This window comes from Plectropomus leopardus, chromosome 8 (genome assembly GCF_008729295.1).
Source record: "Plectropomus leopardus isolate mb chromosome 8, YSFRI_Pleo_2.0, whole genome shotgun sequence".
Classification (NCBI taxonomy): Eukaryota; Metazoa; Chordata; class Actinopteri; order Perciformes; family Serranidae; genus Plectropomus; species Plectropomus leopardus.
In genome coordinates this window covers 18,017,762-18,043,139 of record NC_056470.1, presented here as the reverse complement: position 1 = coordinate 18,043,139, position 25,378 = coordinate 18,017,762, and the positions used below count along the sequence as shown (strand labels likewise).

The window sequence follows — 25,378 nt, the reverse complement described above, 5'->3', positions numbered from 1 at the left end:
CTTGTTTTTAATAGGCCAATGTATAATATATCATATTGCAATATGATATAAAAAAACAAGTGAATGTATATTTTCAAGTAGAAATTTTATTGCTTTACTACACAAGTCAATGACGTCATATTATATTTGCAAAATAGTAACATTTACTCATTTATATAGTAATTCATGTTATAATAAATTGTACAAAAAACTGCTCTACAGAAAAAGGGTATGGCTACCTCATATTACTGCTAATAATTACACAAATCTTGTAACGATGAAACAATCACAGTTTCACACATATATAGTTCGTACAAAATGCATAGCAAAAAAATCTGTATCAAGTGTAAGCAACTTCACCTTTTTCCGAGGTGCATGGAGAATATAAAGAAGTCTAAAGAGGTTGAAATGCCAACAACACTTGCAGTATGTGGACCAACATGTAGTGTAAAGAACAGCTTTGCTCTCTATACTGCAAGTATTGATGGTATTTCAAACTCTTTGGGTCTGTATCAACTCAAATTTGGTTTTATACCCTTACAGTGCCTGACAGAGGTGGGTAGACTTGAGTCAAATGACTTGACTCGAGTCAGACTCGCTTGAATAACAGTGATAAAAGACTTGATAGCTTTGACTTGATATTCATGACTTTGGACTTGACGTAGACTTGAGGCAGATGACTTAAAAGTACTTGACTTTTTTAATGAAATATTTGCATTTTTCTTGATATTGAAAAGATAAGTTTGGTTTTTGAAACACAATGGGGTGATTTTCAAGTGCAATGCACTCCAACCAGGCAACCTTCTAGGATGTAGCAAACCAACAGAGGCCAACACATGTCTGCTATCACGGAGGAGTGTACAATAGTCCAAAAATGATCAAATTTGCATTAAAGGACTGTGTTGTTGTCAGTAAAAAAAAAAAAAAAATAGGAGAAACAGCAATATTTAACTTCTGCAGCTCAAAAATCAGTGACATGACCACCACAACTGTATCCATCATTCAAAACCCCAAAACAAAGGAAAAAGAATGTGTCTTAAAGGTGATGTAGAAAGTGAACGTAAAAGAATTTCACATGACCACAGTAACTTGGGACTTGCTTGAAACTTGAAGGCTAAGACTTGAGATTTGCTTGAGACTTACACATGAGTGACTTACTCCCACCTCTGCAGCGTAAATCTGTGAAAGTGTGCTTTCTTTTATCAACTTTATTTCTCAAAGTGAATTAAATACTGGAAAGCGAAAATAAAAAGCTGGAAAACTTTACAAAACAGCCACATTTATGACAGGAAGTAAAGTAACTGTTGCGATGTCTCCGTCCCAGTCCACATTATTAGGTACGTACAGCATCTGGCTTGAGAAACAGTCTGCTGTGCCAGTAGTCAGGGTTGTCAAATGATGTGTTGCTGCCGGGCTCCCCCATGCCTGCACACACCTTGATGTATCCCCCGATTCCTGCACACCTGCCACCACCCACCTCCTCAGAAACAGCCCTCCCCTTCACTGGGAGGTTCTGGTAGTCTGCCTGCTCCCACCCGCTGGGCACCACTTCAAATCTGGTCATCTCCTCATACTCCTCCACCATATCTCCCCCAGCTGTCAGCACATCTGGCCTGGGCATGACCATACCGCACCCCTGAAGTGCGTGTTGTTTATTTTTGTTGTGGTATTTCTCCTCTTCCTCTTCCCCCTCAAGCTCTTTTTTCAACACCTCCACTGTTTGGTCTGCTTCATCTGCTTCAGATGTTTGACTCCCACGTCTCTCCCATGCTGGATCCTCTCCCTCCGTTGAGTCGGATCGCCTGATATCCATGTATTCATACCTGCCTATCGCTTGAGCGGCCTCTCCTGGGTCGACCACAGCTCTGATCCCACCGTCACAGTCCTCAGTGAGCTCATGTGTCTCTGTTAAGTCTTTCTGCTCTGTAACACCTCTTTCACAATACTCATCGACTTTCTGGCTTTGTACAGCTGGGACTGGTGTCAGAGTTTCCACATGAGCCGCATCCAGAGCCGTGAAGGATGGAGAGGGTAAAGGTGGTGTTTTACGGCAAACCCCCACCGAAGAGACATCTGTTAAGACACCGCCGGTCAAGCAAGGAGAAGCACCAGACTCTTTGCTCATGATTTCGTAGTCCTGAGAGGGATTTATCACCACGAGAGACAGATTAGTCTTGAGTCTTGAGTGTCTTTGCCCAGAGTGCGAGGCTCTGCAAACTGTGAGACACAACAGAATGACAAGGAGGAAAATCAGCGGGAAGAAGCCTTAATTATGTGTTGTTTATCCTGTAATTTATCAATTATTTTATTACAAAGGAGGATTAAGGCCATATTGAAAAACAATACAAACAGAATTTAAGAATAAAATCATACTATTACGAGGATAAAGTTGTAATTTTGAGGAAAATAAGTCATAATATTACGAGAATGTAGTTGTAAATTTATAAATTAATTAATGAGTTTAATCTCATAACATTATGCCTTTTTTCTTGCAAATTTCCATGTTTAATCTTCTCATATTACGACTTTTTTCTCTTAAATTTACAAGTTTAATCCTACAGCATAACGATAATTTTCTTGAAATCATGACTTCACGCTCATAGCATTTTTTTTCTCGAAAATACGCTTTAATTCTTGTAATATAATAACTATATTTTCCAAAGCTAAGATTTTACTTTTAATATGGCCCTTATCCTCCATTATATTTTCTAAGCAGGGTACCCAGTATGGAAAAGTATAGAAAGTATGGAATTTTATTTTAGTCATTTCCAGGGTTGGATCAGTAAGGAAAAATTAAAAGAAAGTATGGGAAAATATTTGTGTGTCAAGGCTATCGCCCCTTTTCTGTTTTCCAAAACAAAACAAAAAAGTTGAATATCTAAAAATAAATAGATCATTTAAGCAGAATTAAGTTTTCCATGGTTTCTGGACTAGGCAGCCAGTGCAGTCATACTGTTAGATGTCAAATGTTTTCTGAATAATTTACAGAGAAGTCTGGAAATCTGAGTTTTTAAATTTTGAAATGGAGAATGTGTAGGAGCCCTGAGTCAAGCAAATAATCTGATTACTCAGCATGCTCCCGTCTCGTTGCTGGTAGTTTACCTCTCTCTGGAGTAACAGGTGACCCAGCCAGGACGTAGCCATAGTGGTCCACCTCCTCCTCCTCTTCTGCCGTCCACACTTTATATGAGGATGGACTTGACGCTGATGAGAGTTTCCTGTGCCGGTTGATGGATATTCGGGGAGTACCCCTCTCAGAGCCGAACCTGGCCCGGTGAAGACTCCCCGTCCATAAACCTTCCTCTCGCAGCTCTGCCTCTCTGCCGCTCCCCCTGAACTCTGACCTCTCCGGCAGCGTCCGCACCGAGCTCAGTCGAGTCCTCTGAAGCCAGAGCTGAGACAGAAAGGCAAAGATGTGAACTGATACAGCAGCTTGTACAAAATTAATTCTTTTATTTAAAAAATAACACAGTGGGACCAGAACCACACATTTTACCCTTTGAAACCTGGAGCAACATCACTTTTGTAGTGCTGCTTTCAGACGCAGATCACAAGTATTTAAACCTTTGAACCCTGAGAGACTTGGTGCAATGTTTTCCAAAATATGGGGGAGAAGCAATGAGCAACTTGGTAAGAAATGTTCCACAGATTGCAAGAAATTAATAGATTTAGAAAATTATTTTTTTGAAAAGCAAGGGACAAGTGTCTAGGGGATAAAACTAGGTGAAAACTATATTTATAATCATTATAGTTACATATTTAAAATTAGGTTACAGAATTATTACAATTTTTTAAGCACTTTCCCCAAGTCATTTTCTCATTTTCTTCTTCTTCTTCTTCTTCTGCTTCCTCTTTTTCTTGTATTTCTTACAAATTTCTTGCTGTTTTTTGGGTAATTTCTTCATATGTTGCTTATTGCCTTCTTTTAATGGTTTCTGAAAGAAATCAAGCCAATTTTCTCAGGTTTCAAAGGGTTAATAGGTCTCACTTTCTGAAGTAACGACCTGCTGGCAGCGCTGGCGGGGTCATAACATTTATTTTATCACAGCTGTTGGCAAAGTGTGCAATAATACTGATTATAGAGAAGCTGTTCAGAGTTACAGCTTAATACATCCACTGTATCACCTGTGCTACTGCAGAGTGGGAATGTGTTTGTTTGCATGTACTAGTGTCAATGTGTGAATGTGTATATCACCTGGCGGATGCTGTCCACAGGGCTGGGGGTCATTGGCAGGTATCCAATGGGTCCAACCTGAGAGGTACCACTCTACAAATCAAGGGGGAAAAAGTGTTATGTGCTGGTTTCTTTGGCTCTGATCCAGTCACAACAGTCCTAAAAGACTGTTAAAGTATCAGATTTAAGTTGCATTTTATTACCCTGTAAGAATTAATCCGTGAACGAGAAAAACTCCAGGATGGAGAGTGTTGGAGAGGAGGAGTAGTCAAACCATCCTCCAGCCCCTCATCGTCTTGAGCTCCAAAATCTGCCTCCAGAAGACCACGTTCTGATTCTCTTCGATGGATCTCTACCGAAGCAGCTTCTCCTCCTTCCAACTACAGAAATACATGGAAGTAAAGGGTTTATGGTCTAAGTGGACAGTGGTAGCAAGATGAAAAACAAGCAAGACATGTACACATTGGGAGCTTAGGGGCATGTTCCCCCAGAGAGAGCAGGGCGAAGAAACACCATGAGTTACAGCTGAAAGTAAAACACGAGACTCATACTGAGCTGACATTAACAAGTGCCTCTAACTTTGGTAAATCACGTAATTAAACAGTGTCATATATATATATCAGCCGCTGCTCTTAAGTTAAGCAGAGAGGAGAGACGGACAGCTGAGTGGCAGCTGACATAAAAGAATCGGATGCTCAATAAACTAAATATTCCCGACTCCAGTCTCTCAAAAAATGCCTTGATCGGCCCCCAATCTGTAGTTTGAGATTAGATCAGGACATCCCTAGTTTCAAGCCTGCTATGCTGGAGTAGAGTTCACAGAAAGAAAGTGTTTAGCTGACAGATCTGCTGCAGTCCATTCCTCATAATGTGGGCTGCTCTTTTTACAAATTACAATGCCAAGTAAATGTGGTCTTCTACACTCTGTATTGAATAATAGGCCAACAGAAGTACATTTACTTAATTATACTGGATTTCTTAAGGGAATAGCATAAATTCAGGGCCTATGAGAAAACATTCAGGGCTGGAGCTCTAGAAGCCAGCCCCCCAGCTCCACCTCTGGCTGAAATGACCATGATCGCCTCACCTTGATGACAAGGTATCTGGGTGGGTCTCTTGCCATACGAGTAAAGTCACTGGCCAGCTCTTTGAAGGTTGGCCTTATATTTTCATCGATCATCCAGCCTAAAGAGAAAAAGTTAAATAAATCAGATCATTTCTTTGTATGTTTTTGCATACTGGTTGAAACATTTTATCATACTCACATTTTACCATGACCATGTAGACGTCTATGGTGCAGATGTGGGGCTGTGACAGTCGCTCGCCCTTCTCCAGCAGACTCGGCACCTCCTGAGGCTGAACGGATGCATACGGCTCCACCCCGAATGACATCATCTCCCACACTGTCACCCCTGTCCGGGAATAGAGACGCCACATTTAAATGCTCCCTGCCAAAAGTTTATTTTATTGGTACAGAGTGTATAACACCACACGCACTCCCACAAACACACAGGCTCTTACCATAACTCCACACGTCACTTTGATGAGTGTATCTTCGAAACAAGATGCTCTCGAGAGCCATCCATTTTATGGGTGTCTGGATTAAGAGACAAATTGCCGACAAGTCATGCAGATTGGTTTGTTTCCATTGTAGAGGAGACAGTGAAACCTCTTAACAGTGACTTAGCAATTCATAGTGTATCTCAAACTGAATGAGTCAGAACAACCTTGGTGTCAGTGTAGACATATTTCTTGTCGTCAGGATAAAGGAGGTCTGCGACACCGTAGTCAGAGATCTGGACCTGGTAGTCGTTCTTCAGCAGGATGTTGCGGGCAGCCAGGTTCCTGTGGACCATGCAGTGCTCCTCCAAATAGTACATACCCTGAGACATAAAGTGCAGCCCTATATAAAACTGAACATCTTCTTCATAACATTTGCTTGCTCAAAAAAGTCCAGAGGCACTCACTTTAGCAATCTGCACACACCAGTTAAGCAGACGCTGGGGGTCCAGGCTGTTCTTGTGGTGTCTGATGTGCTCCAGTAAGGAGCCCTGTGAACTAAGCTGGGTCACCAGTTGCAGACTGGGACCTGGACAGATGCCCAGCAGCCTAACGATATAGGGATGATCCAGGCTGCCCATGGACAGCATATGCTACACAGAGAGAGTTAGAAAAAACAAAACAGTTTACTTTTTTGACATTTTTCTGACACTCTTATTGATGGTTTGTGTGTATTTTGTATGAAATATTTTACACGTCACATTAACCATTTGAAACCCGAGCAAAGTGGCTTGATTTCTTTCAAAAACATGGAAAGATGGCAATATGCAGCTTAACAAGAGATGAACCAAAGATTAGCAAGAAATTAGGGAAAAAATGCAAGAATATTACCTGAAATAAAAAAAGAGACAAAACAGTAATAGGACAAAAACAAGAAATGAACTGGAAAAGTGTTTAAATAAAAAATGTAAATATTAAAAACAAATCTATGCTTTTATATAACCACATTTTAAATATCTCATCCCATATATATATATATATAGCTAATTGACAGGTTATTTTGTCATCTCTTTCTTATTCATTGCAATTTGAAAAGGGGGTTAATTGCTATTTCTGTTATGTCATAACTTCCTTCAAGCTCTGATTCTCACATCAGTGATCTCAGTGAACGTCTGTCGGCCTGAGCTGTCCTGGATGGTTTTAATGGCCACAGGGATCTTCACTGTTTCTCCCTCTGGAGTCCAAAAACCCTTAAACACAAATAAATGAACAGTCATGTCAGTTCACATGAGTTTGTTAAAATTATGTAAGTCTCATACTAAAACTATAATGGCAGTTAAGAGGTTTAATAAATACCTTGTGCACTGAACCAAAAACTCCTGAGCCAAGGGCTTTGATTTTTTTCAGCTCTGAGGGTCTCAGGATGCGAGCATGAACCTTGGTACCTTTTTCTCCGGGACCCAGCGGCTCAAAGCTCTGCCAAAGAGCAAGAACAATATCCAGATGATCCACTCTCTCTCTCTCTCTCTCTCTCTCTCTCTGAAAACAAATGCATGCTGTACTTAAAGCAAAGGCAGCTCATGAGGTTGTACAGTCCCTAAAGTCTCACCTCTCCACTCTCCAGGTACCTCCTCATGGCCCTCTTGCGGCGGATGGCCAGGCCTCGGTGGTACAGCAAACCCAGGAAAAACAACACCAGGCAGAGAATCAAACCGGCCGGGACTCCTAAAGCTATGCCTGTGATCTGACCGCTGCAGAGTGAAGCAGAGAGAGATGTCAGTGTAGGGATACAGGGATGTTCTTTAGCAGACACTGCAGTGGCAACTGCAACAAGCACATCTGACTGATCAAAAATGAGGTTTCTTCAAAGTTGCTTTAAGTGCAACTGTTTGTTCCAGCTGCTGAGACATTAATTAGTTTACAAGCATGGAAGATATTCTTATGGGTATTGTGCACAGACAGCAGCAAACCAATTACACAGAGCTTAAGAGAAAGTGTGCAACATCTTTGACATCCATAAATATTCACAATCACAAAAGAAAAAAAGGTGCAAGAGGTGGGTGTCATAAATATTAACCCTTTGAAACCTGAGCAAATTGTTTTGATTTCTTTACAAAATATAAAAAATAACCTAAACATAACACATATATTGTTTTTTTTTCTGTAACATGATTTTAAATATATAATTTCCAGAATTATAAATACATTTTTGATAACATCTAGTAATTTGCCTTTTTTTTGTCACCTTTTACTACTTATTTTATTTATTTTGGAATTTTCAAGACATTTCTTGTCAAGTTTCTTGTTTTCGTCCATGTTTTTGAAAGCAATCAAACAAATCTCCTCAGGTTTCAGAGGTTTAAATGCTTCTGAAAGGTATCTGAACGCTTTGGAAGAATCCAGATGTTATGGGGTTAGACAAAACAAATAGCATTTTAGACTAACATTAGTTTTGTGTATGATTTCTATAGGATGCGACATCTTCTCAATAATGATTTCAAAGGTCACATACATATATAAGCACACTAGCTAGCAGCACCCAAATAAGGCATGTAAATTGAAAAATGTGCAAAGGATAGATATATTGAAAAGGTTTTGCAAAGTTTTACTTTATTGAATAAAGAACTATTGGGAAAAATAGAAAGATGCATAAATAGCAATAGTGTGAAAAAAAAAATGGCTGCATCTCAGAAACTACAAGGAGCAGAATCTATTATTTGGTATCTACTTATACCAAGTTATATATATTAGAGACATGCAAAAATATGCAGTCTAAAAAAATGTATATAAAACATTTAATATACACAGTATTATCTAAAATATTTAAACCTGTTCTGTTAGATACTTGCACAAAGTATAAAGGTATCAGATTTGAAGACTTTAGAACAATCAGAACAGATGTTGTGGTATTTTTCCTTATCATACAAAATATAGTCTTAAGGCACAAATAGGTATGATCTGAATTATGACTTACTTTTCCTACTCGGTTATACTTCCAGTTTCTGAAGTTGGTTAGTTCTAAAGTTATGAAATGAAAGTTAATGTCTCAAAACAAAATAAAAGATTTAAGTGTGGAGTTCATGAAGTGGAGAGAGAGAGAGATGCAGCACTTTTGAAAAATTGTTTTCACAATTGGCAATTTAAATCGGCCTAATAGCAAAACTATCCTCTCTGTGTCACAGTTTTGGACAGATCATGCAAATTGACAGTATTGTAGTGAGTTATATTCACCAGCAGGGGGAAATGCTCACCTACTTACCTACTTACTGCCAGCCTGGCTGCCTCTAAACAGTCATTCAATCCTGGGCCTGAGCACCTGTAACAGATAAACACGTCATTGATTTGATTATTGTTACACATCTATGGATGGACACATGAAAACACACACATGTACTCTGGGTTCAGTCTCACCCCTGTGTGCAGTTGTGGTGACATGGTTCACAGTGACCCTCCCTGTTGGGGTATTTGAAGATCAGTCCCCTCTGTCCATCGTTCACTCCAGTGGGACAAGAGGACATGCAGTAAGGACCATCTCGAAGATTGGCACATGCCACACACTTGTCTGCACCCTGTCATAGAAAGAGAGGAAGGCAGGAAAATGTGATGAGTGAGATGATGTATATTTACTCTATGGGGAAGCATCGTAACCTGCAGTGAACCAAGAAATAACGCAAGAAGCTCTTTTGTGTAGAATGAATCCAACACAGAGTAAATGATTAAAAACCATTACTGCATAGGATTTTTAACATAATGGACAAGGAGCAGCAGAGAATCAATACAAAGTATCTTAATGGAAGCAAGCAGGGACTTTGTCAGCATTTTAAGATTTGTTGCAGATTTTACGTCGAGCAGAAGGTGTCACCAGGGCATCAAAGGTTTGTCTGAGAAACACAAACCAAGTTTCTGTCAATAATTTAGATACACATGTTTCCTCTAATGCAGGGCAAACAGTAACTCGTGTAGACAGAATTTATGTAGCCCCCTTTTCACTCAATAAAAAAACCCTTAAAGTCCAGCTGTCATCTGAATTTTGCCTTTAATGAAGAGGTTGTAATCAGCATTCACTGCTGGGTCAAATGACTTTGTTGTAGTCATGGATATTAATCGGCTCCAGCTCTGATTGGCTTTGATTGGGAGTGATGGAAAGACGACACCCAGTTGGATGCACTAGTTTTGCCCCTTTAGCCACATGATGCTGTGACGCACTACTAAAAATTCTGTCCATATCCGTTCAAGCAGCACTCGAACATAGTTTCAAATTAGTCAGCAGTGAATCTGAAAGAGAGACTGACTAAGTAAGAGATATGAAAAAAAACAACTAAAGAAACATTTTAGCTCTTTTGGCCTCCATTCTGCTTTCTACTGTTTATTAACCTGTTTTCCGTGACTAGAAAAAAAAGTAATTGGGAAAGGAGCCTATTTTTTTTTAGGAGCCTAGTTTATTTTTAACAAGTTTTCCTGTATTTAAATAACCCACATGTACACAGTGGTGGAAGAAGCATGCAGCTACTTTACTTAAGTAAAAGAACTAATACCACACTGTTAAAATACTCTCTCTCTCTGTCTCTCTCTCTCTCTCTCTCTCTCTCTCTATATATATATATATATATGTATATCATTATTCGAACTTACATCTGATGCAGAAAAATATAATAATAATAATAATAACAACAGGAATAAGAAAACTGACAGGTGACATGCTCCCTCATCCAAAATGTTTGATATGGCCTTATATTGTGGTAAAGGTAAAACTGAAAAAAAATCACATGAAAAAAAAAAAACAACAACATTAGGATTAAATACCACACACATTTTATGAGTAAAATGAGTTTGAGTTTGAGTCATGTCCCCAAAAAATTTGAAGAGCGAATGAGTATTTTTACAAAAGCACCAAGGGAGACACAATGTACTATCATAGAAAGTGATTACCTGTCCAGTACAGCTGACTTTCCCACTTTGAGGCTTACACTCTGGATGACAGGCGACACACTCGCCATCAGGGCCCGCAAATTCCCTGGGAGCTCTGGGAACACAATGTTCCAAAATATAGAGTCAGATAAAATAAATAAATACAGCACACATCAGTTAGAATATGAACACATTCATGCATCTACTGACCCAGTGTGAAAGTTACAGCTGCCCACACATGTGCCGTCTCGGCTGAAGTTCCTACAGGAGAGACACTGGTCGGGCCCCGGGCCCCAACAACCTGAGTCTGAACACAGCGGATCACACACATGGCCCTCCGCAACTGTACACACAACAATGTGAGAAACGCATCAGGAAACTACTCAAGAAGCAGATGTGTATGGAATGAATTTTAGGACCAAAGTATCTTTAATATATATATACTGAGATTGATAAAACTAGAACTGAACCAACTTAAATCATTAGTTGGCTACTATTAAATTAAACACCAACTAATCATAATTTAATAATCATTGTTATGGGAAAAAAGGCCAAATTTTCTGATTCCAGCTTTGTAAAAGTTAATGCTTTCCTGTGTCTTTACTCATTTATGACAGTAGACTGCATATCTTTGTGTTATTAACAAAGACATCTGAGAATGCAATCTTAGGATTTTGGAAACACTAAAACCATTCATGATTTATTGACAAAGCAACTAATTGATTAATGAATAAATGTTAGCCCTCGATAAAAAAAAAAAAATGGAACAACCAAAGATAACAATGTTTAATTTGGATTATAGACCGTTTATTTTTTTGGTCTCTCCTCACCGCACTCTGCCAGTGGCCTGTTGTTGTTAAGGTTGTTGACTCGAACTCTGTGGCCTCTGAACAGCTGCGGCCAGTTTACAGTGTGGTGGTAACAGAGATTGGCATTCTGACTGATGTACACGCTGCCATCACTGATCTCCCGGAGAGAGCGCAGACCCAGTGAGGTAAGAGTGTGGATGTGCATCACCATCAGAGAAAAACGCCTTCAGTTTGAGGACGGACAAAACAGAAAAGAGAAATTAAAAAAAAAAAAAAGTATAAATTAAACAGAGAAATATTTGAAAAAGAGCAAATATCAAAGAAATACTCAGAACTGTTAAGTCTGCTTTGTATATGCAGATTGTGCTTTAGCTCTAAGTCAAACTGCATGCCGATTGGAGGTCTGCATTATAGGGCTCACATACACACACACACACACACACACACACACACACACACACACACACACACACACACACAAACACAGCGTATACCTGTTCACAGCTGTGCAGCAGAGAGAGAAGAGAGGTTAGAAAGTGTCAGCACAGTGCTCAGGGGGCTCATCATGATGTGTTAACACAGAGAGCAGCTTATAGCAGAGAGGAGCGTGTGGAGTATGTGAGGGAGGAGTGATGACACATTGTTATGCAACACACTCTACATGTAATACAGACAGACGTGAGTTTAGGCATGACAAAAAAATCAGAGCCAGCCAGAGGCATAAAGCAGGTTAACCCTTAAAATCATTTGAAGCCTGGAGCAACATCACCTTTCTTTCACAAGTATTTAGGCCTTTGAACCCCAAGCAAACTGGTGTCATTTCTTTCAAAAACATGGGAAAAAGGCAACTTGATAATAAATGTTTCACAAATTGCAAGAATTTAGTAAATGTATTTTTAAAAAGCAAGGGAAAATGTCTGGGAAAAAGTTAGAGAAAATTATATATTTTAAATAATGTTAGAAAATGATACTAATTGTCAGTGTTATTTCTAGGCCTTTTTCTTGTTTTGTTTTTTTTCCTTCTCTTTTGTTTTTAACTAATTTTCAGGTAATTTTCTCATACTTTATACTGATTTCTTGTCAATTTTTGGGCATTTTCTTCTGTTATTGCTCACTGTCTTCTCAATTTCTGAAAGAAATCAAGCCAATTTGCTTAGGTTTCAAAGGGTTAAATGTATGCAACACTAAATCTTAGTGGCTTTGACACCTTTTAAATATCTGCTCTTGCCATAAAAAAGTAATTTTGATGACAGATTGTTTGTTTTATCGGGTTAATTTTACTGATTTAATTTTCAGGTACATCAATTTCCATGGGGCTGAATTCGACTGACACATTAACAAACATGCACATTGTTGTGTGTAAACAAGTCTTACTTGTAGAGCGACCTCCCTTGAATGGTTGTGAGACTCGAGAAAACAGACAGGTCGTTGAGTTCTTTGGGCCATGACTGGATGTTTAAGATATCTGACAAACAAAGTCATAACATTAAGGCATAAGAACCATGAAGGTAGCTCTGAGTGCTACAGGACACGAAAAACATATTGCATTTGGCAGTTTTCCAGATTATTAGATGGATATTTGCAACAAGTGTAGAGAACACATTCTGCTGTCTTGTGTCCAAGACTTATGTTTCTTTACTGTCAACTGTATTACTATGACTGAACGTAACTAAATATTATAATATTGAGCAGTCTTTAAAAAATTTCTGTCATGATAAAATTAATACAAATTCTTTTGAAAAAATACTTCAAAGTATATAATAGTATTTGTACATGTTAAAGCTACAGTTGGTAACTTTTAATGAAAATAACCTTCATGTCCCTCCTGCTCTTCCTACTGCCTCCAATGGCATTCACAAGAACTGACCACGGCTCACTGAAAACAACCAATTACAGCAGAGGAATCTCTAGAGCAGCTGTCAGTCATGTCAATCACTGATCGTGTGTGGTCAAACTGTTAACCTGGGCAACACTAATCAAACACAAAACAAGATTCTGTTACTACATTGCCTGTTTCTTACCTCAAATGTTTTTAGAAACATATTTTAGTGTACTGTTTAGCTGTAAAATGGGAACGATTGTGACCCCACCGCTGTTGTTGGATACAGTCACACAAATTACCAACGACCATTTTCCTTTTCACAATTACCTGTCTCATATACTGCTGTGTGGATAGGTACGTTAACAACTACTACTGCATTCACTCTACTATAGTACGCAAAACATGAAACACATAGCATCAACTAGAAGATTGCAGAAGAAATTTGACGAGTGACTACTCCTACACCAAGTACTAAGTAACTATATACAGGAATAGGATTAATAGCAGTGGCCACATCTCTTAGGTAAATTTGCAGCAGGAAAGCAGGAAGTGAACTTCAGTTACTCAGCTGGAAACCAGCTGTCCTGACCACTAGTCCATAGAAGACAGTGTGTTTGACTCCTTCATGAAGAAGAACATCTGCAGGACACTTTAGTAAGTCCATCTGGACTGATTCACTTCAGAGATTCAAACAAACAAAAATAATCTCAAAAAGTGACAATCTGAGGAGAACATCAAATATTTTGAGCACATTTTCTGCAGGAGTTTGATGAAAAAGAAGGAAAATTCCCAAAGCTGGAAGTGAAACCAGAACAGCAGGGTACAAATCAGGAGTCCTGTACACCAGAGCATCTGAGACCCCCATCATCACAGGCAACTGGACTTTCTTGAGTTTCTTGAGAACATTTCACCTCTCATGTGAGAGGCTTCATCAGTTCTGCAGAACTGAACTAACAAACACACAAAAAGAATCTCATAAAGTGATGATCCAAGGTGAACGGCCAATACTTCAAGGACATTTCTGCTGAAGTTTGATAAAAACAACTCCCAAAGTTGGAAGTGAACCCACATTAGCTGAATACATACCAGGAGCCCTAACCACCAGACCATCTGGGACAATACCACACTGAGACCTGTTTTCACTTCATGAGACAAACAGCTCGACAACAAACTGATTCAACACTCAGAAGTTACACTACATCAAAACTCAGAACTCAGAACCACCAAAAGAATCTGTAGAATCACCTAAAAAAAAAGCTCTAGAACTACCTAAAGGATCTGTAGAGCAGGATTAAAGAACATCACAATAGTTTTCAGTGTGCAGGAAACTTTGTTTCTCGACAAGTTGATTAAGGTGAACTTTTTTTTTCCTCGTCTTTCTCTTTCTTCTTGGGAGAGTTCATTGGCGCCAAAAACGGTCAGGGGATAAGGACGCGAACTGCCAATGTAGAACAGCAACTACAATGTGGCTTCAAACCCTGCCTGAGATATATCACACAGAAGTGCTTGGGATGAGTGAAATTTCAAACCTTGCATTTATATCACAACAGTTTTACCTTGTGAATATCTGAATTTCCAAAGTGGGCCACCGAGGACGGAACAGAGGACAGGTAAGTACATGTGAGCCCTGTGGGTCAAGCTAGGTAAGTTAGCTAGCTGGATGGGAAAGTGTTCAAGATATACTTTAATCTGTGCCTTAAAGGACCTGAAGTTTTCAGTTCAGATGCAGATTTGAGGTGAATTGATGGATTGTTGTGTATAAGACGGTTCTGATTGGATCAGATCTATATTTTTGTCCTCATGGACCCTCATTAACTGAGTAAATTGTGCTGCTCGTCTTACCAAGTACAAGAAAAACCAGATCCCAGGGTCCTGTAGTCCTAAATTGTCTGGTAGTCAGAACTGCTGGTTTGTTCTCAGCTGGTCTCGGTTCGCTTCCAGCAGGGTATATTTTTTTCAAACTCCAGCAGAAAAAGTCCTCGAAGTATTTGATGTACAGCTCAGATTTTCACTTTTTGATTGAGTGATGCCATCAGTGTTGTTACCCACTCTAGCTCTGAACATTCCATCCCACAAACTCAGAAAACGTCTGAAAACAGCATGAAACTTAAACTGCAATTTTAAAAAAAATGGTAAAAGATATCAAAGAGCTGAATAATGTCTGAATAGTTTAAGGTCTTGCGACCTGTTTAAAGTTTAAATGAAGTCTCTAGCTGAAAGTATGCGAAAGCATAGTTGAATGCTTTATGTAGCTGAAAGTTAGATGCCAAAAAACATATAGAAGATGAGATACTGTGAATGCTGAATGGGCATTCAGAGTAAATATACACAACAGTTAATATAGGCAGCTTCAACAAATTTTACTGTATATGCACATACCTGTTATTTCTCTGACGGTGCGAAATACTTCCAGCTTTTTGGCATCCAGTGGTGGGATGTTTTTGAAGTCATCCCTATGAGGAATAAAACACACAATATGAACAAGCTGACCATGCATCACTGCAATCTGAGTCCCCTCAGGCAGGGCAGAAAAATTACCCAAGAATCCCAGTGACCAGGAAGTGTAGGCTGCCCTGGATCTTGGTGCAGTTGATGAAGCTGTCGATGTTGCTGGAGTCCACAGTCTGTCTGTGTTCAGCACCAGTGCCTTCACACACTACAGGGACGACCATCATTAGCTTTGCTGACTAACAAAGAAACTCAATGTAGGAAGTGGAAAATATTTATTTGTGTTAACCTTTTGGGCAGAGTCCACTGCAGAGCTCACATTGCCTGTGGCCTTCTCGCTCCACCTCCATCTTGTCTGGAGGACAAGCGCTCACACAGGAGCTACCGTCCACCACAAAGTGGGCTACAAGAACCAGAAAAAAAAACACAGTGATGATGAGGTTTTCAATATCAGGAGGGTTAGTTAAAGGAAAAAAAGACCTCCTTTTATGTGGAATTCTGCTCAGAATTGATGGCAAATGTAGACAATTGAGGTATTAAATTCCCCAGTGTGGGCTACATTGATTGAGAAAGCTGAGTTCAGAGATGCAAAATCTGTTGCTCCTCCTACATCCAGCGCCGTGATTTGATGTGTCAGTGGCATAGTTGGATGCAAAAATGAACTTCATGCTATTTCAGCTTAGATTTCCACCTTCCATCTCAAACGTGTTCTGGACAGCACTTAAAAACAGAACTTTCTTGCTCTCTTTGCTTGTATTGCAAACTAAATACGTGTCCAACATTGAAAGTGGCATCCAAAAATAGAAGTGCATGGACGAGGATACATTTTACAGGGTATTGGCTGACTCAGACATTCAGATGTATTTATTTGAGCCAGGGTATAACATTACAGATAAGAAATGCAGCGAACAGAAGCGGAGGCTGCAAGAGGATATGGAGGGCGGGAACATAGAGAACCTGAGTCTCTGAAAGCAGACCCAGACTGATGGTGGGGCATTTTCTCAAATTGTCCTCCTACGCCAACAGAAACTGAGTCACTCCGCTTCAATTACTTTTAAGTGGGCAGTTTTTCTTGGATGCCATTGCTGACAATCTCATCTGGCCTGGTAACATCTTGGGAATCCCCAGGAAGAGCTGAAAAATGTTGCTGAGGAGAGAGACAACTGGAATACCTTACTTAACCTGAAGTCCTCACGACCCAATAAGTGGCTGAAAACGGTTGGTTGGTTGGTTGGTTGGTTGGTTGGATGTATGGATGGACGGACGGACGGATGGATTCGACATGTTAGGATGTGTGGAAGTTTTACTCCTCAGTTGGACAAAGGTGTGCTAGAGATCTTTTACAGGATCCCAAAGATAAAGTGGAAAAAACAACCACGGCCAGCAAGGCAGAGAGCTATAATGACCAGTGAGTGAGTATTTTTGTCACCTAATAACCTACCATGTTTTCGTCAACAAAGTAAAAGCTATAGGCCAGGTTGGCGATGTAATGTATACTGATATATCTAGGCACTGCTAGCTCCGCAAGCAGGAGAGCTCAGCTTTATTGGCCAATATAGCACACACTTAAGAATTTACTGCTCCAATCATTTGCTCTCAACACTGATTAGACATCCACATAAAAGGTGGTTTTATGTTCCACATTGCACCAAAAGTAATAAGACAACATGTTGAGTATGCAGACACACACACAAACACAGGTGACTCACTGGGACACTGGGAGACGCAGATGGATCCGTACTGATATTTGGCGTTAGGGTTGGTTTCCATCTGAAACGTCTGCTTGTTATAAATCAAAGTTTGGGGACACTGGGGCACGCAGGCTCCAGAGTCGTTGAAATGACGACATGCCTGTACAAGTATGCACATACACACAAATATTTACGTTTTATGAAATAAGATATCCATTCGAAAAAACACTGACATTCCATGTGTCAAATTTGTGACTACTGTTGAGGTCCATAGTGTAAAGGAATCATCTTAAAGAAAACGTATAACCATGAATTTGCATGTTTTCACTGGAATCATAGAAATGACTTCTGGTTGATATGACTTCTAGCTGCATTCCAAAATAACACTGTTTAAGCTCTAGGTTACATTTTAGTCGTGGTAGCAGCATGGCTCTATAGGGATGGAAAATGTCTGGCCAGTCCAGACTGAAATATCTCAACAACTTTAGTACAGGAACATACCCAGGAAATTGAACTTTTTTGGCTTCATGCGCCGCTGAGCGATGTTCATGGGAATGAACGGGGCCCTGCCTCTAACGCTGAATCCAGATCCCTATACATCCATGGTAGAATCTCACAGCTGCTAGCATGGCTGTGGACTCAGTCTCTCAGTCTCCAGGCACCAAGCAGTGATACTCAATTTATGGACTGCAGGTCAAATCTGGCTCCCAATAGAGTGTCATTTTCTTATTCACAGTAAAAATAAATTGATTCATACCGGGAATGGCTTTTGTACACGTAAGGTACCAGAGAGCATACAAGAGCATTAAAATAGAGTTTGTTCACCAAAAAAGTACCTCTGGAGGACCCCTGACAGAGGTCCAAGCCCTTGATGTCCAAAAATCCTAGAAACATGTAGGCTTATGAGGCTGCTGTCATTTTTTAAGTGTGGACCCCAAGCAAAATAAGTTGAGTAATCCTGCCTTATAGCCAGCTGCCATAAACTATTGTTTTCACAAACTATATTATTTGAAAATCAAACCCAGAAAAATAAAAAAAAAGACTCTAATGTATCAAAAAGAACAATGTTAATCCTGTTTGGCCTCAAATATCTGATGAACCAACAAAAGAGTTTTGCGTGCACATGTGTATTACTGTACATTAGCATAACATCAAAACATAAAATGAGTTGGTTGACAGTCAGCAAATTTCAAGTGTCTGCAAGGGGATTTCCATACCACACTGTTACTGTAAGAAAAACCAGCAGCTGCCTGAACGATGGACATTAAATCAAAAGCATGCACTGTTTGTAATTGCATAAAATCCAGTTGTAAGGTCCTTAGAAACTTCTTTCTGACTTTCACATATGCATATAAAATTAGAATCAAATGTCATTGGAAGTATATAATTGATTTTTTTATAGTGTCCTTTGTTATTAAGGAATGAAATCCTTCAGTAAAAGTGTCTGCAAATACTGCCTCAAAGATGAAGCACTTACAAAACAGTCCACGTCCAGAGGGCCTTTACATCCCGCTGCACACTCTATGTGACAGCAGTCCCTGGGGCTCGTCCCAAAACAGCGGCCATTACACTGTGGAGCGCACACTGTCTTAGTCACTGAGGAGAGACACACAGGAGAGACGGGTTGAACAGAGGTCACCAATGTGCATGTGTGTGCCTTTGTGTCTTGCTCTGTCTCTGTGTGTCTCTGTCTGTGAAAAGAGAGGAGAAAGATGGAGGGAAGAGAGAAAATCAGAACAATTGTGCACTCACAGATCTGACACTGGTCCTCATTTGGCCCCCAGCAGTAATCCCCACACGATTTGTGGCATGGGCCTGAGAGACAGAGAAAGACAGGCAGTAGTTACAAGAAAGAGACAATCTAGAGATAATTTGGGAATATCTGAAATAGGATTATGCTAGCACTAACCTCTCTCTCCGTTGTACTGGATGTCAATAGGAGCACTGTTGTCCCTGATGATATCTTGCCAGAAGATCCAGGGGCCATAACTCAGGTACTTGTTGTTGATAATCTGCACTCCTCCCTCCAGGATCTCTGCAAAGAAATGTGCAAGAAATTATGCAGACAAAGCAAACAGGATATCCTTTGGCATATGTCAGTCCAGCCTACAAATTACAGTGTCTGTAGGCCTATATACTGGGTAAAAAATAAAATACTTCCAAGGCGTATACCAGCAGGTTCAAGGGAAGATGTACAGGCCTGCCTGCTCAAACAAACAGCTGGGCCCCTAAAATAGGCCCCAAATCTGCTTTGAGGTGGGGTGAAATTTATTTCAAACATATAAAAAAAGGAAAGGAAAGAATGATCATGTAAACATACACAAAGCATACAGACATGTCTGAAAAGGAGTGGGAAGAAGCTTCCTAAGCTACAAACTTCTTAAATCCCACTTTCCCCAGGAGCAGCCCACAGTGGTGCCCCAAAGAAGTGGCCGGGGGGCAGGCCATGACTGAGGCCACATTCCATTTTTAGTGCTACTTAGTCACCTTTGTTCTCACTGTTTGGGATGCTTAAATTTCAGAAAAGCACATTTTACACCTTGCATAGAGGACATTATTTGTCCATGCTTTTGTTTTAGTGGTTAACCCTCTCTACCTGTCAGATTCGCGAGCCCCAGCTGCCGCAGGCCATTGGAGCCATCCTTAGGGTAGTTGAACAAAACAGAGAGAGCAAAGCGTCTCTCATAGAGACTGTTTCCTCTGATGACCCGCAGCTGCCCAAGAGGAATCTCCTGAAAGTGGTTCATGGCAATGAGGACGTAGCCGGTCACCTCGCGGATTGTCTGGAGGAAAAAAAAACAAACAAGAATAGCACATTTCTACACCTTATAAATACTAATCAGTTAAAAGACAGAGCAGAGTGAAAGGGATGTTTTGGTTTTTTTTTTACCTTGAGGAAGGAGAAGTCCCAGTTACTCTCAATCTGAGTGATCTCCAGGTTTCCCATGATGATCTCACAACCGTCATACCGGTCCTTTATCAGGTTGTACTGTGTCTCCTGAGAACCTGTGGAGCTCAGTCCGTTCTGCGTACCAGGACACACCACTGCCATACACAGGGAACGAAGACACATTATCAAAGGTGGGATCTAGTCATTGTTTGTGCAAGGCTTTACACTCAAGTCCCAAGTCAAGTCCCATGTCCTAAACTTTGAGTTTCAAGTCCTAAACAAGTCATCACATGCTCTTCACCAAATGTATTTTTTTTCTAACAACAAAGTATTAATACATTACATAAACACAAATCATAAATGCTTTTAAAACTTATATTCACACTGAACAAAAATGTTAACTTAACACTTTTGTGTTTGCTCCAATTTTTCACAGGTGTAAGTTAAACATCTAAGTTTTTTATGCACTCATTAGATACTGACAAATTAATGGAAACAACATTGGAGATGGTTAACGGTGGTGAAATGAACACTCAGCTCACGGGCAACAGCTCCGGTGAGCGTTTCTGCAGTCAATATGTCAGTGGCACACTCCCTCAAAACTTGTGTCATCTGTAGCATTGTGTTGTGTGATCAAACTGCACTTTTAGAGTAGTCTTTAACTGTAACCAGCCTAAAGCACACCTGTGCGTTATTGATGCTGTTTAATCAGTATCTTGATATGCCACACCTGTCAGGTGGATGGATGATCTTGGAAAGGGAGAAGTGTTCACAGACACAGATTTAAACAACTTTGTGACCAAAATTTGAGAGAAATATATCTATTCAATGCATAAAAAAGTCTTAGATTTTTAAATCAAACCTTTTAAAAAAGGGATATTAATTGATTTGGTAAATGAATTGCTTCATGGCACACTTTTAAAATAACATACTTTTTAATCTTGGTGTTTTAGGGAAGGTTTCAAGTACTGTATGTTCAGATTAAAAGGCTCAAGTCCAAATTAAGTCACGAGTCCATGGTGTTTAAGTCCAAGTCGAGTTGCAAATCTTTTCTTGATATTGTCAAGTCTACAGTTATCAAATCTGTGACTCGAGTCTGACAGTCAAGTCTTATGACTAGAGTCTCTTTATATTGCTCTCTGCTTGACGAAAACAATGGAAACTCTAAGGCTGATTTAGGGACAAAGAAGATAAATGTGGGTCAGTATATCAGTTTTACTTGCTGGACCACATTTTTAAGGACCATGCCAGTGTTTTTGCATGAATAGTCTGTTTACTACAGATCACGTGTACTTTACATCACAACTAACTAATCAAGCAAAGCAAACTATACTGCCACTAATGTTGCACTATATTATCTCTGCTCATTTCTATATTTTTTTTAAGTAAATCAGCAGACTCTTTAAATGTTATTGTGCAATCCACCACATTGAACATTAAGTCTGTATTATGTTTTGTCATTTATCATGGCAACAAAATGCACTTCATGCAATACAAATATATTGTGATTTTGATCAAGATTATTGCAGCCTGTGATGCAATACACAATTCCAGTGAGTTTTATATCTGTTGTCTGCTGATTTATTTTAATACAATCAAGAAATGACTGGAAACTAATAGTATAAAAAAAAAATTGCAGTTAATAATTTGTAAAGGAGCTGAAACATGCAAAAACACAAGTATGGTTCTTTAAAAATGGTGCACCTTTGAGTGTTAGGGCTATATAGTTTTCAAAATATTTATGGGTTTGTGACTTTTGTTGATCCTGTGTGTGCTGCTGTGTTGTCTGGAGAGTTTGATGTGAAGAAGAGTGAAACAGGCAGGCTGTAACCGTGGTACACGCAGCAGTGCAGGCCTGGGGCTGATGGAGTGGAGGCCAAGGGTCGAGGGAGAGGGGCTCTTCTCAGACAAAGTTCCTCATTGTGATGAAGCTATAAATGTGGACAGTGTGTCCTAGTGACTGAAGAGTGATGCAGTGACAGACAGTGCTTCTGTGTGTGTTCATGGTGCATACGTATGTATGTGTGTGTGTGTCTGAGGGGTCTGCGTTGCTGAGATCATACCAACAGACAATAGGGCCATGTGTGAGTAGGACTTTTTTGGCAGAGGGAAGGGAAATATCGTGAACGGAAAGAGACATGCACACCATCTCGTAGTGAGCAACAAAAACTGTGGCGCTGGCCCTTAATGTGAAAAGACCAGGCACCTGCAGTCATAAAACGAGTCGCATTTCCTGTCTTCTTTGGGAACATGCAGAGGTATAAACCACCTCTATAAACAATGTTTTGGGCTTGTTGCATGTATTTTTGTGGAGAATTTCATGTTGACTGATGACTTTACTGTAACATTTCTCCATGCACTTAATTATGCGTGCTTCTTTCTTGATTAAATACAGAATAGAAGTAGAGCTCACAGTTCATTTGGGAGAGCTGCATGATAATTCTGTCTATTACAGCATTTAAAACTCACATGCATGCACAAACACACCTGCATAATCCAAACAACAAAACAGCCTTAAGAAAATGAGTGACTGTTAAAACAAAAACAATCCTCTGCAGATTGCTCATAAACAGAACTGCTCTCTGTAGCTCCTAACAACTGGGGTCATTGCCATGCAGGCAATTTCGTCTCCACTATGACATTAAAGTTGTTTCAATTCATCACTAACAGTATATAAAGTGCTGATATATTGCTGCATTAAAGGCCTTGATTCAAGCTCTGTAATGACCGTAAAAAAGCTCTTAAGGAAGACAGCACAGTAAGTACCGTGTGATTTGAGACATGGGGAAAAGTAAATGTTAAAATGTGGCCTTCTTCACCTCTCACGTGAATAGATGACATCTGTGTTATTCTATTCTATTCTATTACACAAAGAAACTTTGACCTTTCAAATTCAATTCAATTCAATTCAAAAAACTGAATTGAATTGAATTTGAAAGGTCAAAGTAGGTAAATGCTGAAGAGTAACTGCAACAGGTGAGTTCAAACAGTAAAATTAATTAAAATTATTAATTAGATAAATAATATCGACAAAGGAAAAAGAGGAGATGAGGCTTAATAGTTTTATAAAATGTATCCCTCTTATCATATTTGACAAGTCTACATGACATCCATGCTTGTTATTCTATTCTATTCTATTCTATTCTATTCTATTCTATTCTTTTCCATGAAATATAGTCGCATACCAGGTTAGAAGCCGTGACCTTTCAGGGCAGGCAGATGTTTAAGAGTAACTGCTGACAGATGAATTCAAGCAGAAAAATTAAAAATTAATTATTAATATAAAATATAAGAAGAGGAACAATATATGTATTTTCTGTTTTACAGTAGGCACAACATATAAATAAAATAAATGAATAAATAAAAGTTTAAATAATGTAAACCAAAACAGGCTAGACAAAGTTTCTGATATGTAATTTTAAGTTCCCCTACCTTCATGGGTTTGGGATGATGCTGTTTGTAGCCTCCATGTCACACACAATAATATGACTTGCCACTGGATCATGTTGATATCAAATCTTTTCAGTGAAATATGATCATATCCCACAGGTTTCTCTAGTCCTCATAGGAGCCTATATTGTGTAGAAATATTTTTTATAGATTTATAAAAAAACAAATTTTTAAAAAGTCAGTTCCACGCTCGGAAACTTGAAAAAGAGAGAGAGTGAGTGAGAATTAAATCCAATATCATGTAGTCAAAGTGAAGGACACTTTGCACAAAACATAAGACAGAATAAGACAGGATAAACCGCGCCAACTGAAAAACTGAAAACAACGAACAAGTGGCAGTTTATTTTGGAGCTGAGTTTCCCCTCCCAGAAAGGGACATGTGATTGGCCAGAGGTCTGATTTATTCACCAATGAGAGACTGGTCCGTCATTTTTTTTTTGTTGAGCTGCAGCCGTAAATGTTGCACTGAGCATCAAAATTGGTAAAATCTTGTAAGCTTTAGTCTGAATATTTTTAATAATAGTTTGTTTGTATGTTTCATGTCGTGATGAATAAAATACCTCACAACAAACACATTAGGCCTACATATAAAAGATGAATTATACTAATATGCAGCTTTTAACAAATCACTTTTTGCATGTGCACCAGTGTGAATACCATGTACCCTGTATGTGCCTTTATGTGCAGTTATTTTGGTTTCATGTTGTCAGCTGCAGCATGTGGAAGCAGTGCTGTGCAACCCAGCGCTGTGAGTGGCTGCACTGTTTCCCCCCGTAAAGAGCAGTATTGTCCCTGCAGCCCTGTCAACTGGTTAATCACCTCTTTGATGCGTATGGAGCGGACTATCACAATGGGCCACATTGTCAGATGGTCAAGTGACTTCTGAACCCAAAACAAGAACAAGCTTAATTTGAGAAAATGGCCTCAGAGCAGGCGAGATTCCTGAAGAGGGAGCTGCGATTGAAAAGGGGACGACTCACTAAATGGATGGATGTCAGTATCTGATTCTGACACATGTACTGTTAATCTTATTGTGAGAAAGAGATAGCAGAACAGTTGCAGTCTGTTTGGAAGTATGTGGGAATTTGAATAATAGTTTGACTATTCAATCATTAAATTCTGTTTTCACCTGATATGTTCATTAAGCCACAAAATAAAAGAAATCAGCATGTTAGAAATAGAGCCTTTTTTCCCCACTGCAACATGGTTTAAGTATACATAAACCCCTTGAAACTTGGTCTGACATCCGTTTTCTTGTGCTGTGTTGAGATGCTTTTCACAAGCTATTTAACCCTTGAATCGTGGTTGATTTCAAGCAATGACACAAGAAAAAAGGCACTGAGCTACTTGGCACAAAATGTCCCACAAATTGCAAGAAGTTAGTAAAAGGTAACAAGAAAATTTCCCCTCATTTTTTTTTTTAAAAAAAGGGGGAAATTTTCTTTATTTTCAGGTAACTTTACTTTTTTTTTTTTTTTTTTTTAAATGACAAATCTCCAGCCATGTCTTGTTAAGTTGCCCATTGCTTTCTATGTATGATTTCGAAAGAAGACAAACCAATTTGCTCTAGTTTTAAAGGGTTAATTATTCGTGCATCAGTCTGTCCTATGAAGCTGAACGCCACCAGCAGTTTTGCGTCCAGCAGGAGGAGACAGAGTCTGAGGATTGGTGCTCAGATGTCAGAGCTGCTGCAGGGCCTGTGGGAGG

At 39.4% G+C, this 25,378-nt stretch overlaps 1 protein-coding gene across 1 annotated transcript; it reads right to left on the bottom strand.

Annotated features, from left to right (window-relative positions):
• Window positions 1-454: 454 nt before the first annotated feature.
• On the bottom strand, window positions 455-23,767 carry erbb3b (erb-b2 receptor tyrosine kinase 3b). The gene is made up of 28 exons (XM_042492049.1): window positions 23,654-23,767; window positions 20,222-20,376; window positions 19,928-20,114; window positions 19,241-19,366; window positions 19,084-19,146; window positions 18,809-18,927; window positions 17,350-17,491; window positions 15,930-16,043; window positions 15,731-15,848; window positions 15,572-15,645; window positions 12,745-12,835; window positions 11,392-11,594; window positions 10,772-10,904; window positions 10,583-10,676; window positions 9,065-9,222; window positions 8,913-8,969; window positions 7,263-7,404; window positions 7,010-7,129; window positions 6,805-6,903; window positions 6,121-6,306; window positions 5,881-6,036; window positions 5,675-5,750; window positions 5,419-5,565; window positions 5,241-5,338; window positions 4,357-4,533; window positions 4,175-4,246; window positions 3,082-3,373; window positions 455-2,196 (listed from the first exon to the last, which is right to left on the bottom strand). The coding sequence occupies exons 1-28, from the start codon at window positions 23,724-23,726 to the stop codon at window positions 1,313-1,315; spliced, it is 4,356 nt and encodes a 1,451-aa protein (XP_042347983.1). The 5' UTR covers window positions 23,727-23,767; the 3' UTR covers window positions 455-1,312.
• Window positions 23,768-25,378: the final 1,611 nt, after the last annotated feature.

What these genes read in the sequence shown, in the direction of transcription:
- erbb3b (XM_042492049.1), bottom strand. Translation starts at nt 23,726, where the DNA reads ATGATCCAGTGGCAAGTCATATTATTGTGTGTGACATGGAGGCTACAA. An exon ending in CTGGTCACTGGGATTCTTGG is followed by an intron (nt 15,646 to 15,730) that starts GTAATTTTTCTG and finishes TATTCCTCATAG; the next exon opens with GGATGACTTCAAAAACATCC. An exon ending in AGCTGTAACTTTCACACTGG is followed by an intron (nt 10,677 to 10,771) that starts GTCAGTAGATGC and finishes TTGTGTTCCCAG; the next exon opens with AGCTCCCAGGGAATTTGCGG.